This window comes from Rhinolophus ferrumequinum, chromosome 4 (genome assembly GCF_004115265.2).
Source record: "Rhinolophus ferrumequinum isolate MPI-CBG mRhiFer1 chromosome 4, mRhiFer1_v1.p, whole genome shotgun sequence".
NCBI lineage: Eukaryota > Metazoa > Chordata > Mammalia > Chiroptera > Rhinolophidae > Rhinolophus > Rhinolophus ferrumequinum.
The window spans coordinates 60,766,368-60,779,465 of record NC_046287.1 but is presented as its reverse complement, the minus strand read 5'-3'; the positions used below and the strand labels follow the sequence as shown (position 1 = coordinate 60,779,465).

At 33.0% G+C, this 13,098-nt stretch overlaps 1 protein-coding gene across 1 annotated transcript in view; it reads left to right on the top strand.

Moving 5' to 3' along the window:
* The window catches only part of ADAM9 (ADAM metallopeptidase domain 9), a 98,506-nt gene that overhangs the window by 24,265 nt on the left and 61,143 nt on the right, over positions 1-13,098 (top strand). Inside the window, exons 5-11 of the mRNA XM_033104882.1 lie at positions 3,221-3,297; positions 4,325-4,520; positions 6,330-6,395; positions 8,118-8,189; positions 9,256-9,425; positions 12,354-12,435; positions 12,959-13,092. Coding sequence (XP_032960773.1) covers positions 3,221-3,297; positions 4,325-4,520; positions 6,330-6,395; positions 8,118-8,189; positions 9,256-9,425; positions 12,354-12,435; positions 12,959-13,092 — 797 coding nt within the window. The remainder of the gene's footprint in view (positions 1-3,220; positions 3,298-4,324; positions 4,521-6,329; positions 6,396-8,117; positions 8,190-9,255; positions 9,426-12,353; positions 12,436-12,958; positions 13,093-13,098) is intronic.

Here is a 13,098-nt window from a genome sequence, read left to right as displayed (position 1 = left end):
TTGTCCCACACAGGAACAAGTTGTAAAATGTTGAAATTCAGCTTGTATTGTTTAGTGTATAATTGTGTATAATTGTTAAAATCTTTTCACAATTTTAGACTTACGGGAAAAGTTGTATGAGTATTATAAAACATTCATGCATACCTTTACCTAGATTCTTGAAATGTTAACATTTTACTATATTTGTTTTGTTCTTCTCTATTTATTTCTGAACCTTTTTAAGAGTATGTTGCAGACATGGTGTCCCTTTACCTTTAAATATTTCAGTGTAAGTGTCCTAAAAACAAGGAATTTTTTTTTTTTTTGTAACCATAGTACAATTCTCAAAATTAGGAACTCAACATTGAAGCAGTACTATTATCTAATTTACAGACCTTACTGATTTTTTTTTTTGGGGGGGGTCTATTATCCCAATGATGTCCTTTATAGTTGTCTGACTGTGGAGTGAAGGTATAGTGGCCACTGAAACAAGAAGGTATCTTGAGACTGAAAAATGAGGCAAACAACTCCATAGAATATACTAGTTTATTTTAGGATAAGTTACTACAGGGGTAGGATGGGAGCAGAAGGCGACCCCACAGTCTGCTCAGCTGATTTCCCCTACCAGACAGTTGTTACAGTAGATATTTTATAATATAAAGTACTAACTGAAAAGACAAAGGGACAAAGAATACAGTATGTGCCAAGAACCATACCTCCTGGTGGTGTTAGGATGGATGATGATTGCTTATAATGCCAGCACATAGTTTGATATTTATTTTGGTTCCCATGCCTTTCTGGCCATTACTGACAAGAATCTCTATGGCTATATTATGTAAGTTATAAAGAACACAGATAATCATTAAGTATAAGGCTTTGTTATGCTGGCTGAAACTACTGTGTTTCCCTGAAAATAGGACCTAGCTGGACCATCAGTTCTAATGCGTCTTTTGGAACAAAAATTAATATAAGACCCGGTATTATATTATATTATACCCAGTATTATATTATATTATATTATATTATATTATATTATATTATATTATATTATATTATAATATTTTATCCGGTTTTATGTTATGTAAGACCCAGTCTTTATTATATTAAAATAAGATTGGGTCTTATATTAATTTTTGCTCCAAAAGGTGCATTAGAGCTGATGGTCCGTCTAGGTCTTACTTTCGGGGAAACACGGTAGTAAGGTTAGTCAGAGTTCACAGCATGAAAAGTTTGAACAAGAAATCAGGGGCACAAAGATGGAGTCAGTCTTATTTATGTCAACATCTATACAACAGCAAAAGAAAATCCAAGTTCATATGTTGCATTTAGTAGTCATGTCTCTTTAGTATCTTTTAATCTGAAAATCCTTGTCTTTCCTTGTATTTCACAACATAGGCATTTTTGAGAAGTATAGACCAATTTTTTTTTCCCCGTAGAATGTCCTGCAATTTGAGTTTGTTGGATGTTTACTCATGATCAGATTCAGGTTATGTACTTTTGGCAGAAATACCACCAAAGTGATACTGAGTGGTTCTCAGTGTATCTGTGCTGCCATTAGACCCTATGACTGATAGTGTTAGCATTGATCGATTGGTTAAGGAGTTCTCTGCCAGGTTTCTCTTCTGTAAAGTTACTGTTTTTGCCTTTTTAATTAATATTATGGTTATATACTTTGAGACCATACAGAAATCCTGTTACTTCTCAAATTTTTACCCATTAGTTTTAGTATTTAGTATTTGCCTGTATCAATTATCATGGTGGTTGTTAAAATGGTAGTTTCCTAATTTCATCAGTGCTTGTAGATTCATCAGTGCTTTCTACTGTAAGGAAGAGTTTTCCCCTTATTTGTTTGCATCAGTACAAACTCATGAGTTCTTACTTTATCATGAGTGAGATTGAAAATCTTTTCTATGTAAGGGCATTTTTATATCCTCCTTTGAAAATTGTCTTTATATGTCTTTTCCCTAGTTTTCTATTGGGTTTTTAAGCTTTCCCCCTCAATTTTTAAGAGTTCTTTATAGTTAAGGATATTAACCCTTTGTCTATGATATATTTTCTCCTAGTCTGTGAGTTGTCTTTTGACCTTGCTTTTTGATGTTTCCATGCAGAAGATTAAAAATTTTTTTTTATATAGCAAAAAATATCAGTCTTTTATTGCTTTTGATGGATAGTTAGAAAGTCTTTCTCTACATCCAGATTAAAGAGGAATTCATCCATGTTTTCTTTTAGTTCTTGTATGGTTTTATTTTTTATGTTTAAATTCTTGATCCATTTGGAGTTTATTCTTATGTATGGTGTAAGGTATGGATCTAATTTTCTCCTTTTCCAAATGTTTAACCAGTGGACTGAGCACCATTTATTAAAAGTACGTCTTTGCCACAGTGATTTGAGGTGCCACTTTCATTATATAAATTTCCATGTGTATTATACTTTGGTTTATTTTGAGACTTTGTATGCTATTCCATTGGTTGGTCTCTCCATTAATGCACCACCAGTACAATACTGTTTTAATTATTAAAGCCTTGTGGTATGTCTTAATGTCTGGTAGGGCTAGTTCCTCTTCCCCACACAGCTTTGGCTTTTTTTGTTTGTTTTTTTAGTGCCTTGTAATTCTTAAAGATGAGAAAATCTTATTGTGTATTAAAAAATCTGATATTAGTAAGTGATACTATGCTTGCATTTCTACTGGTCAATTCCTTGCTCAAAATTAAGGATAAAGAAAGGCTCTTTAGTTTTTAAAGATGGCTAAATGTGTAACTAAAATAAAAATAATATAGTCAATGTATCTTTAGGAAGAAAAGAAAATAATCTAATCAAACTCACATTTTTTTTTTTTTTTTTTTGCTACATACTAAATCTTTTTTCTCTTGACATCATTAGCCTATTACAAGGTCCTCTTCTGTATTAGATGTTAATTGGCTGCTATTACTTCTTGGGTTGACTATGATTTAAAATGTTAAAATGTAAAGCATGACGTAATGCTGTCTTGTTCTGTTTGAAGGGTTAAAGGTTATTGGGGTAGAGCTGTTTATACTTAGCATTCTTTAGAATTTCACCTCAACATTTGCGTATGTGGTAGACAGTCTGAAATAGCCTAAAGAATGTGATACTATGAGATGCCAATAATATAAATAAAATTTCTGGTTTACTGACCTTAAATAATTTTGTTAGCTCTGTAATTTCTGTGATGATTTTCAACAATATAACAGTATTTGAAGTAAAGACAGTTTTTATCATTTAGGATCATTGTCATTATCGGGGCTATGTGGAGGGAGTTTATAATTCAGCCATTGCTCTTAGTGACTGTTTTGGACTCAGGTAAGGAATTTTATTTATCAATTCTTTTTCCCCTCTATTTCTTACTCCTTTCCCTATCTCTGTTTCCAAATCAAGTCATTTGAGTGACTTAACAAAGTTAGATTTTACTTTGATGTTGCTGAAGGTCTTTAGAGCTATGTTTCAGATATCATTTTTGGCATATTTATTTAGGAAACTATTACAGTTGATAGTTGAATAAATATTACAGTTGAATTTTAATATCTAAAGAGAAAATTTTTTTTTGAGAGTGCTAAATAATTTTTGCTATTTAAAATAAAACGTATTTTAAATATCTATAGCACTTCACTTTATGTTTATAAAATTTTCACCAATATTCTTTTGGTTAAGTCTGATAATGACTGTGAAAAGGGCTCCTTATCTTCATATTTAAGTGTGCAAACTGAAGTTCAGAGAAGTATCATATCTAGTGAAATGATAATAATACTAAAATTACATTTATTAAGGATCTGGCAGGATGACACTGTGCTGACTTGTTGATTACGTGATTGAAGTAATATATATTACTTTTATTTCTCAAACCATCTATATGGGGTATATGATTACCCCATATAAGTAATAACAATTATAGAATAGTTACTGTGTAACAGGCAATATTCTAAGTATTTTGCACTCATTAAATAATTTAGTTTTCAGAACAACTCTGTGCAGAATGTAAAGTATAGCAGAGGTTAAATAACTTGCTTAGAGTCCCACAGCTAGTAGGAAACATCTGGGAATCAATTCTGGTTCTCTTGCTGTAGACTTGTAGCCACTATTCTTTATTGCCTTTCATTATAGTAATCGCTCAGAGAGGTTAAGTAACTTTCGGGGTGTGATGGTAGTAAGTAGCTGTCTTGAACTTTAATTTGAGGTCTGCCTGACTCTAAAGTCTTATATTTTTCTTTATACTATGTTACTCTTCCTTACACATGTTAAGAACTAGGACTTGAATTTAGGTTTTCTGATTCCTTTTCCTGTGTATTTTTCTTCATTCTTAAAAATTGTGTATGTGTAATGCAACACTTAGAGGATTGCTGCATATAGAGAATGTGAGTTATGGGATCGAACCCCTGCAAAACAGCTCGCATTTTGAGCACATCTTTTATCGAATGGATGATGACCACAAAGAGCCTCTGAAATGTGGGGTTTCCAACAAGGATATAGAGAAAGAAACCATAGAGGATGAAGAGGAAGAGCCTCCTAGCATCACTCAGCTACTTCGAGTAAGGGAATATATTTCTTTATGGCTCCGACTAAAGGTTTTTTTTTTGGTTATTTATTTGGCTTAATACAGAAAGCTATTTTTATTGTATAAAATGAAGCATAATTGTTTTGAGCATTTTCTTTATTTTCAGTTTTTCTTATTTTCAATTATAGTTGACATACAATATTATATTAGTTTCAGGTGTACAACATAGTGATTAGACATTAATATACCTTATGAAGTGATCACCCCAAGTCTAGTACCCATCTTGCATCATACATAGTTATTACAGTATTATTGACTATATTCCCTATGCTGTATTTTACGTCTCCTTGACTATTTTTATAACTAGCAGTTTGTACTTAATCCCTCTCACCTTTTTCACCTATTCTCACCCCCCTTCCCATCTGACAACCATCAGTTTATTCTCTGTATCTATGAGTCTGTTTCTGTTTTGTTTGTTCATTTATTTTGTTCTTTAGATTCCATATATAAGTGAGATCATACAGTGTTTGTCTTTTTCTGTCTGACTTATTTTACTTAGCATAGTACCCTCTAGGTCCATACATATTGTTGCACATGGTAAGATTTCGTTCTTTTTATGGCGGCGTAATATTCCATTGTGTGTGTGTGTGTGTGTGTGTGTGTGTGTGTGTATCACATCTTCTTTATCCATTCGTCTATTGGTCTATTGATGGACACAGACTAAAGTTTTTAAAAATAACACGTTTATGTACTAAACCAATACTTACTATTGCTGTGGTTTTGCCAACTATGTGTGAATGAGAAATTGTGGTAGGTACTAGAGGATAACTATATGAGCACTATGCAGTTTCTGCCTCCAAATTGGATACAGTGAAGCTTCTATGTGTTTTAAAAACTAGGGCTTAAATCTTCCGTAGTAATTGTATGTCTTTTTATCATAGCTACATAAAAGTCCATTGCATTGTCTTTCAGAAAGCAGTAGAAGTTTTTATCTGAATACCTTTTACACAAACTGGAATGGTGATTGTTGAGCTCTAAGTTGGAGAAACACACAGAGAGATTGAGGTTTAGGACTTTAATTATATCATCTGTCTTCCAGGGACACTCGTATCCCTGTTTTGAGTCTTCGTTAGGATTCCCTGGCTTCCTCTTGACATGGGACATAGGACATGACTGAAATGTTTCTAGGAAGAGACCAGTCTCAGTTTCAGGCAGTGCACCTGTCTACATAGGAAATAATGCTGCTGTGTTGGAAGAGTCATGTGCCTCTTCTGGTATATTTTCATTAACTCATACTAGTTTATGGCATTATTTTCACTGCCTCTGCTACCATCCACTTTTGACTATTGGACTGTTCTTTTTAACTTTAATCATTAGAAAATATTAAATTTTCAGCTTCTTCTATACTTTATATGAATTTCTATAAAATCACAAAACTAGTCATTTTTTAAAGTGGCACCCTTGTCCTCACTTCTGTCCTGGGTTATTAGATATTCTTTCTTTGACTCTCAACATAGTAACGCGGTTCCCCATTAAAGTGTGTGTGTGTGTGTGTGTGTGTGTGTGTGTGTGTGTGTGTGATTTGCTGTTTGAAAATCAATAATTCTGCTTTGAAAACTTGAATATCTTTAAGTAAAATTTTTCTTAGATCAGTCCAGATAGCAGATACCACTTTTTAAAGAAGCACGTTTTTTGTTTTTTTTTTGATCTAGGATGTGTTATGTAAAACAGTTTTATGATGCCCTTACCAGGAATGAAATAAGCGACCAGGGATTAGGGTAAGATCATTATATATGAAAATTATAACTTTTTTTTTGCCTTATGGTATTTGTGTTTTTGACAGAGAAGAAGAGCTGTGCTGCCACAGACCCGATATGTGGAGCTGTTCATTGTCGTAGACAAGGAAAGGGTAGGATTGGTGACAGTTTTTCTTCTTTTTCAGGAAAAGCAGATGAGAAGTGAGCATCCCATGAAAGAAATATAAAATATTATATAGTTGTATTGATTTTTCTGAAATGTAATTTTAAAACTGAAGTGGCTTTTTATCCTTTAAGCATACTTAATAGTCATAATACCACCAGAAGCTGAATATAGCAAACTAGCCTACCTCTGACTGTAGTTTAAAGGACTGTGGTGATAAAACCACTTAATCAGATATTGCTTTGTTGCCTAATAAAATTACTTTGCTGTCTAGAACTTCAGCTATTCTATCCTTCACTTTAAGAGATAGAAACTTCCAGGTCCTGGCATGCCTTAGAAAGAAATAGAGGAGAATTGTTCATCTTAGTTTTTACTGTTAACTTTGCTGCTCAGGGTAATACCAAGGATTTTCCTCATTCATATTAAGAATTATGCTTAACTAAGACAAATATTGGATATATTTCAGCATTTATAGGATTATCAGTTTTAGATATAGCTGACGTATAATTTAACATAGATTATTTGAAATGTTTTATCTTGAGTTTTAATGCCAGCTTCCTTGTTTGTGTGAAAAGTTGTTTGAAGAAACGCCATGATTGACAGTTCCTTTCTTGTAAGCTGCAGAGACAGTTTCAAGGATTTTTATGGTTTTAAAAAATCCCTTATTGTGTGTAGTTTTTGGGAAAAAGAAGCCACTTATTAAGAGATAGAAACATATTCAGATTTGTTCATTATAGGTTCATTACCCTCGAGTGGTAGAAGAAAAAAGCATAGAACATATGAACAAGCATAAACTCTGACCCAGATAGTGGGTAAAAAGTATCTGTAGAAACTTTTGGACAAGTGACAAAAAGTGAGATTTGAAATGTTTTTCTTTATTACTTTCTTCAGATAGATTTGTTATATAATGGTAGAAAATGGTTCAAAATAAAACCGGTTCCATTTTAATTAAATTTTGTCAAATGTATTCAAATTTTTCTTAGGAGAATCGTGATTAAATTGCCTAACTGATCAGATCTGATATATTCTGATATTAATGCCCTTATCATAGAGAAAAACTGTATATTCTTTAAAAATTATTTTTCATTAATTATTAAGTTGATTGTATGAAAATAATGTTAAAATAGACATTTAGATTTAGCTAGGTCTCAAAGAAAATAATCAGTTATATCAACTAATTATGGCTTAACATGGATAAAGTTTTAAATATGTCTATGTTTTCTTTACATATAATATTTCAACTAGCGAACAGTAGTTAATTTCTCATTAATTTAGCCTCAGGTTTAGAGATGGTTTATAGGTAATGTCTTTAGCCTAAGGTGAAAGGGTCAGGAAATCTTTTAAATTGTGTTTATTCCTTTATCTATGCATTTTGATTGTTTTAAATTGTACCTTTGTGAAGTGCTTGAAAATATTTTTGCATTAAAATGAATGAAAATACTGAGAAGAGTATTAAAGTTGTACTAATTTGGAGAAAATAAAGACTTCAGTGCTTTTCCATTATTCAGTTCACACTTGTACCTTTTTTAAAATTGTTTTTCACCAAAATGTATCTTTTAGATTTATTAAATTGAAACGCTGCTGAATGACTAAATGCCTCAATATTTTGTCCAGAGGAAATATTTGGATTCCTATCTTCATTGTAAAAGATTATAGAAATGTTTTTTCTAAAATTATTTTGGTAGTAATGATTTTCCTTCTTTGCTTTCAGTATGACATGATGGGAAGAAATCAGACCGCGGTGAGAGAAGAGATGATTCGTTTAGCAAACTACTTGGATAGTGTAAGTTCTGTTTTCTGCCAAGTGGGAATATAGTCTATCTTATTTCCTTTCACAGTCTCAAAACAGAATTTAAAAATTATCTCATTTTGAGCTCTGATGGAGCTCTAGGGCTCCATCTTACAGGAGTCGCTTTCCATTTTGTTTTGTAACTTTTTTTTATGATTGAAGGGAAGGTATAATTGTGGAAAGACTTTGAGACAAGCAAGAAATTTCATATTAGTATTTACTTTCAGAGTAAATAGGCTGAAACATTTTGGCATTGTGAAAAGATCTTTGGATTTTTTTGAGATAATATTATTTTGAATAAGGCTACCTCCTACTCTGAAACCTTGATATGATAATGTCACTGAGATTGAAGAATTAGATACATGTTCATATAAGATAATTTCACTTGTAAGGCATTTCCCTGTTTGCAATACCAAGCATGTTAATAATGATGATAGTGATGGCATTCCATTGAGTATTCTATTCATGTGTTAGAAACTGAACCAAGTATTTTGCATTTTTAAACAAATTTATTCCTCACAGTATCTCTATGAAATAGATAAGAGTTTTATAATCCTTAATCTGAAACCTTTAGGGTATGTGTATTAGAATTTTAAGTAACAGTTTAGAAAGGTAATATCGTTCACTATGTATTATATAACACCTCCAACAGGGTCTTGAGATAGCACATTGTAATCAAACTTGTTGGTGTTTCTGTAGTGAAATGTATGAATATTTACTCATTGGTATTTTTGTAGTGAAATGTACGTATATGTACATTAATTGAAATAAATGCGGGCTATAAATAGGCTTGCATTAGTTTAGGGAAAGTTTTGGAACCAATTTACCAAGAACCTTAAATTTCCAGAATTTGTCAGATTTTGTAATCGAAGATAAAAAGGATTTTATATATGAGGAAACTGAGATACTTGAGAAGTTAGTCTCGTTATATTGAGGGAAATATATTTTTGGAGGGGAGAGGTCCTGTTTATAATTTTAAGTAATTGTGTTACTTCATATTAAGTTAAAAGACATATTTTAAAATATATTTTATATACTTTTATTTCTGTTTTCTTTCTAGATGTATATTATGTTGAATATTCGAATTGTGCTAGTTGGACTGGAGATTTGGACAAATGGAAACCTAATCAGCACAATTGGAGGTGCTGGTGATGTGTTGGGAAACTTTGTACAATGGCGGGAAAAGTTTCTCATAACACGTCGGAGACATGACAGTGCACAGCTAGTTTTGTAAGTGATTTTTTTAAAAAGTACTATTGATGAATGGTCAGAATAATAATTTTTGCTTATTATTTCTTTTATTAGAATCATATTCTCTTAAGATTTTTGAGCATTCATTTAAATAAGTAAAACTTAGTTCCATACCATAGGACAAGTGAGCATGATAATGGGACTTCTTTTCTGTGTTGGATTCCCTGTCATGTCTTTCCCATGTCTTTGATCCTCTTTCATTGGTTTATTCTGTCATTATGGTATGGCATGTTCTCTAGTTGCATCTTGTGAAAAGGTATATAGAAAGAAAAAATTATGATCTCTTGCATGTTAGAAAATGTGTTTATTTCACAGTCTCAGAACAGAATTTAAACATTATCTCAGTTTGATCTCTAATTATCCGAGGGCATAAGTAACTCGTTCTCATTCCTGATCCTTTGTGTGTGACCTCCCCCCCCACCCCCCGCCCCATCCTCCTTCTTTGGAAACTTGCAGGATCTTTTCTTGGTTCCCAGGCTTCTGTATTTTCCTGATAGGCTTAGGTGTAGGTCTTTTATCAATCATGTGCTGTGTACTTACTGGGTAATTTTAGTCTTGAAACTGATGTCCTACAGTTTAAGGAATTTTTCTCATTGTTTTGTAGATGACTTTATCCTCTTTATTTTTATTCTTCATTTATCTTGGCATTCTTTTTACTTGGCTCTTGAGTTTCTTGTGCTTGTCCTCTAATTTTATTATCTTTGTTCCCCTTTCTTCTCTTTGTCTTTTTCTTTTACCTTCTGGGATATTACCTAAATTTATATTACAACTTTTTATTGAGTTTTTCATTTCTGAGTATCTTATTTTTAATGTTTAATAGATCTTTCTGTCCCCCTGATTATTTTTTATTAATCAAGTTCTTATTTCATGGGTATAATAGTTTTTCTACTTTCTTTGAAATATTACTGATATATGTTTTTAAAATTTTCTTCTTTTTTTTAAATTAAAGTTTATCGGGGTGACAATTGTTAGTAAAGTTAAATTGGTTTCAGGTATACAGTTCTGAAATACATCATCTATATATCACATTGTGTGTTCAATGTTCTTCTTTTACATAGTAATTTCATGGTACTGTGATAAAACTTAAATTTATATAAATCACATAATACAAGTACATTCCAAAAATTTATAGCAAAACCCTCACTTAAAAATATTTAAAACATTTAATCTTTCTTAAAAGTTTTCTGGCTTGATAGGCTGGCTTTTTGCAAAAAAATGTTCTACTTTATACAATACTTTTTGCCACCCTCAATGCTGATGGTACCTAAAACTCAAATTTTTTCAGAGAAGAAATTTCCCTTGATTTAATTTTGTTTTCTTTTTTTATGTGACTTAATTTAAAGCAAGGCACTGAAAATACCAAAATGGATTTTTATGCCCCTCTAATAACAAAGGCTTGGTTGGTCCTGACCTTTTTATTAAGTTTTAGTAAAATTGCACCTGTCAGTTTCCTCATCCCAGTGAGCATGCCATCTAGTTCACAAAAGACCAAAAGGAACAGGCAGTAAGCATACTCAGCATGCCTTCCCCAACCACATCTACCAAACTCTCTTTTCCCCTGTTTTTGGTTTCTATCTGTTGTGTCAGAGGCATTTCCCAAATGTCTGGTAATCCCTGGGATTTTGTTTGTAGTTGAGAATGGAGTACTGAAAAGCCTCTTGGAAGCATTGAGTGTATGAGTGGGGCTCGGGGACTCTGGAGTTCACCATGGGGTGATCTGGCTAAAGTGTTTCCTCGTCAATCCCCTTATGTCAGTATCTCAAGTCCTCTTCTCCTGGCTGTTCGGATGCCACAGAGAAGGGTTTATTCATTCGTTTAGAAGGTACAGTGGTACCTCGATTTTCGAACGTCTCTGTTGACAAACATTTAGGTTTTCGAAAGCCGTAAATTTTATGGATCTATGGTATCATTAGATAGTAAAATTCATGCTAAATTTGCAGTTTTAGGAGTTGATTTTAAAGGTCTGGAACGAATTAATCCATTTTGCATTACTTTCTATGAGGAAACCATGTCTCGGTTTTCGAATGTTTCAGAACTCGAACAGTCTTCTAGAATGGATTACATTAAAAAACCGAGGTACCACTGTATTTATTAGGCATATACCCTAGCACTGGGGTATAGCAGTGAACGTAACAGACAAAAATTCCTGCTTTCATGGGGTCCATCCATATTCTGGTGGAGAAGATGGGTCATAAAAGAGATAAATAAGTATGTATCATATGTTCAACAATGATAAATGGTAAGGAGGAAAAATAAAAATATTGGAGGAGTAAGGTTGAAAATGGTAAGGAGGACAAATAAAAGTATTGGAGGGGTAAAGTTGAAATTTTAGGTACGATGGCAAAGGAAGCTCTCAGTGCGAAAAGATGGCTTTTGAGTAAAGACCTGACGGAGGTGAGGGAATGAGTTAGAGTTATGTATTGGGGAAGAGAGTTCCAGGCAGAGGGATTAGGTCCCGAGATACAAGTGTGTTCAGGATGATTGAGGAAAAATATGGAGACCATTGTGATCCTTCTGTGCTTTGTGTTCCCTGCCCTGCAGCCTCCCGTGTGTATATGGTCATTGAGTTTGTTGCCTGTCTTTCCTCATTAGAATTTTTTAATAAATGTAATGCATTTTAGGAAGGTATTTCATACAGAAGGTAGAAAAAAATTTTGTTTGGTATCTAGAACACATCTTCATTGGTCTGAAAATGAATTTGTAATATTAATCTCATTCTCTGATAATAAAAAAGAGAAAAAGCTTAATTGTATTCCGACTTTGAAATGTTGTTTAACTTTGCTGCCAGATTTTGTAGGTTCTACCAATCCAGTTTAAGATTACCCAAAGAAATAGGAGCAATGTGTTTCTCCCTCCTCCCTCCCCTGCAAACACTTTTCATAACCTTTCCCTTTTCTTTTCATTTAGGAAGAAAGGTTTCGGTGGGACTGCAGGAATGGCATTTGTGGGAACAGTGTGTTCGCGGAGTCACGCGGGCGGGATTAATGTGGTACATTTTTGTTTTTGACGTTCATCTTTGGACATCTGCATTAGGACAGTGTCAAGCATTTACTGACTCTACATTTCCTCTCCTCATCCTTAAAACAGTATTTTGGGTATTCTGAAAGGCAAGGTGGAAGTGGCAGATAGGTTCTTTCCCGAGAGATGTGATTAAGTTTTCTCATATTTATTATGTATTTATTAGCTCCTCACTTTTATGGATGCAGATATAGAGACTCTATTTAAGAAAATTAAATTACAACCATGAGTTTGTTTCCTCATAAACCACCCTGAATAATCTGTTGGTGGTAAAGTGTTTGACCTGTTACTTAAAGGGTCTGTCTTCATCATCAGTATGTTAAGTCACATCAGTTTCTTACTAGACTGAAATATATAAAGACTGATATTGGTTGCTTGATTTATCATATAGACTTTCAACATTGTAGTGATAAATATTCCTTTTTGAAAAAATAATCTCATAAAACATCCTTTTTGCTCAGAAATCTAATTAATACCTTCTTGTGTTTGGACAGTTTGGGCAAATCACAGTGGAGACATTTGCATCCATTGTTGCTCATGAGTTGGGTCATAACCTTGGAATGAATCATGACGATGGGAGAGATTGTTTCTGTGGAGCAAAGAGCTGCATCATGAATTCAGGAGCATCGTGAGT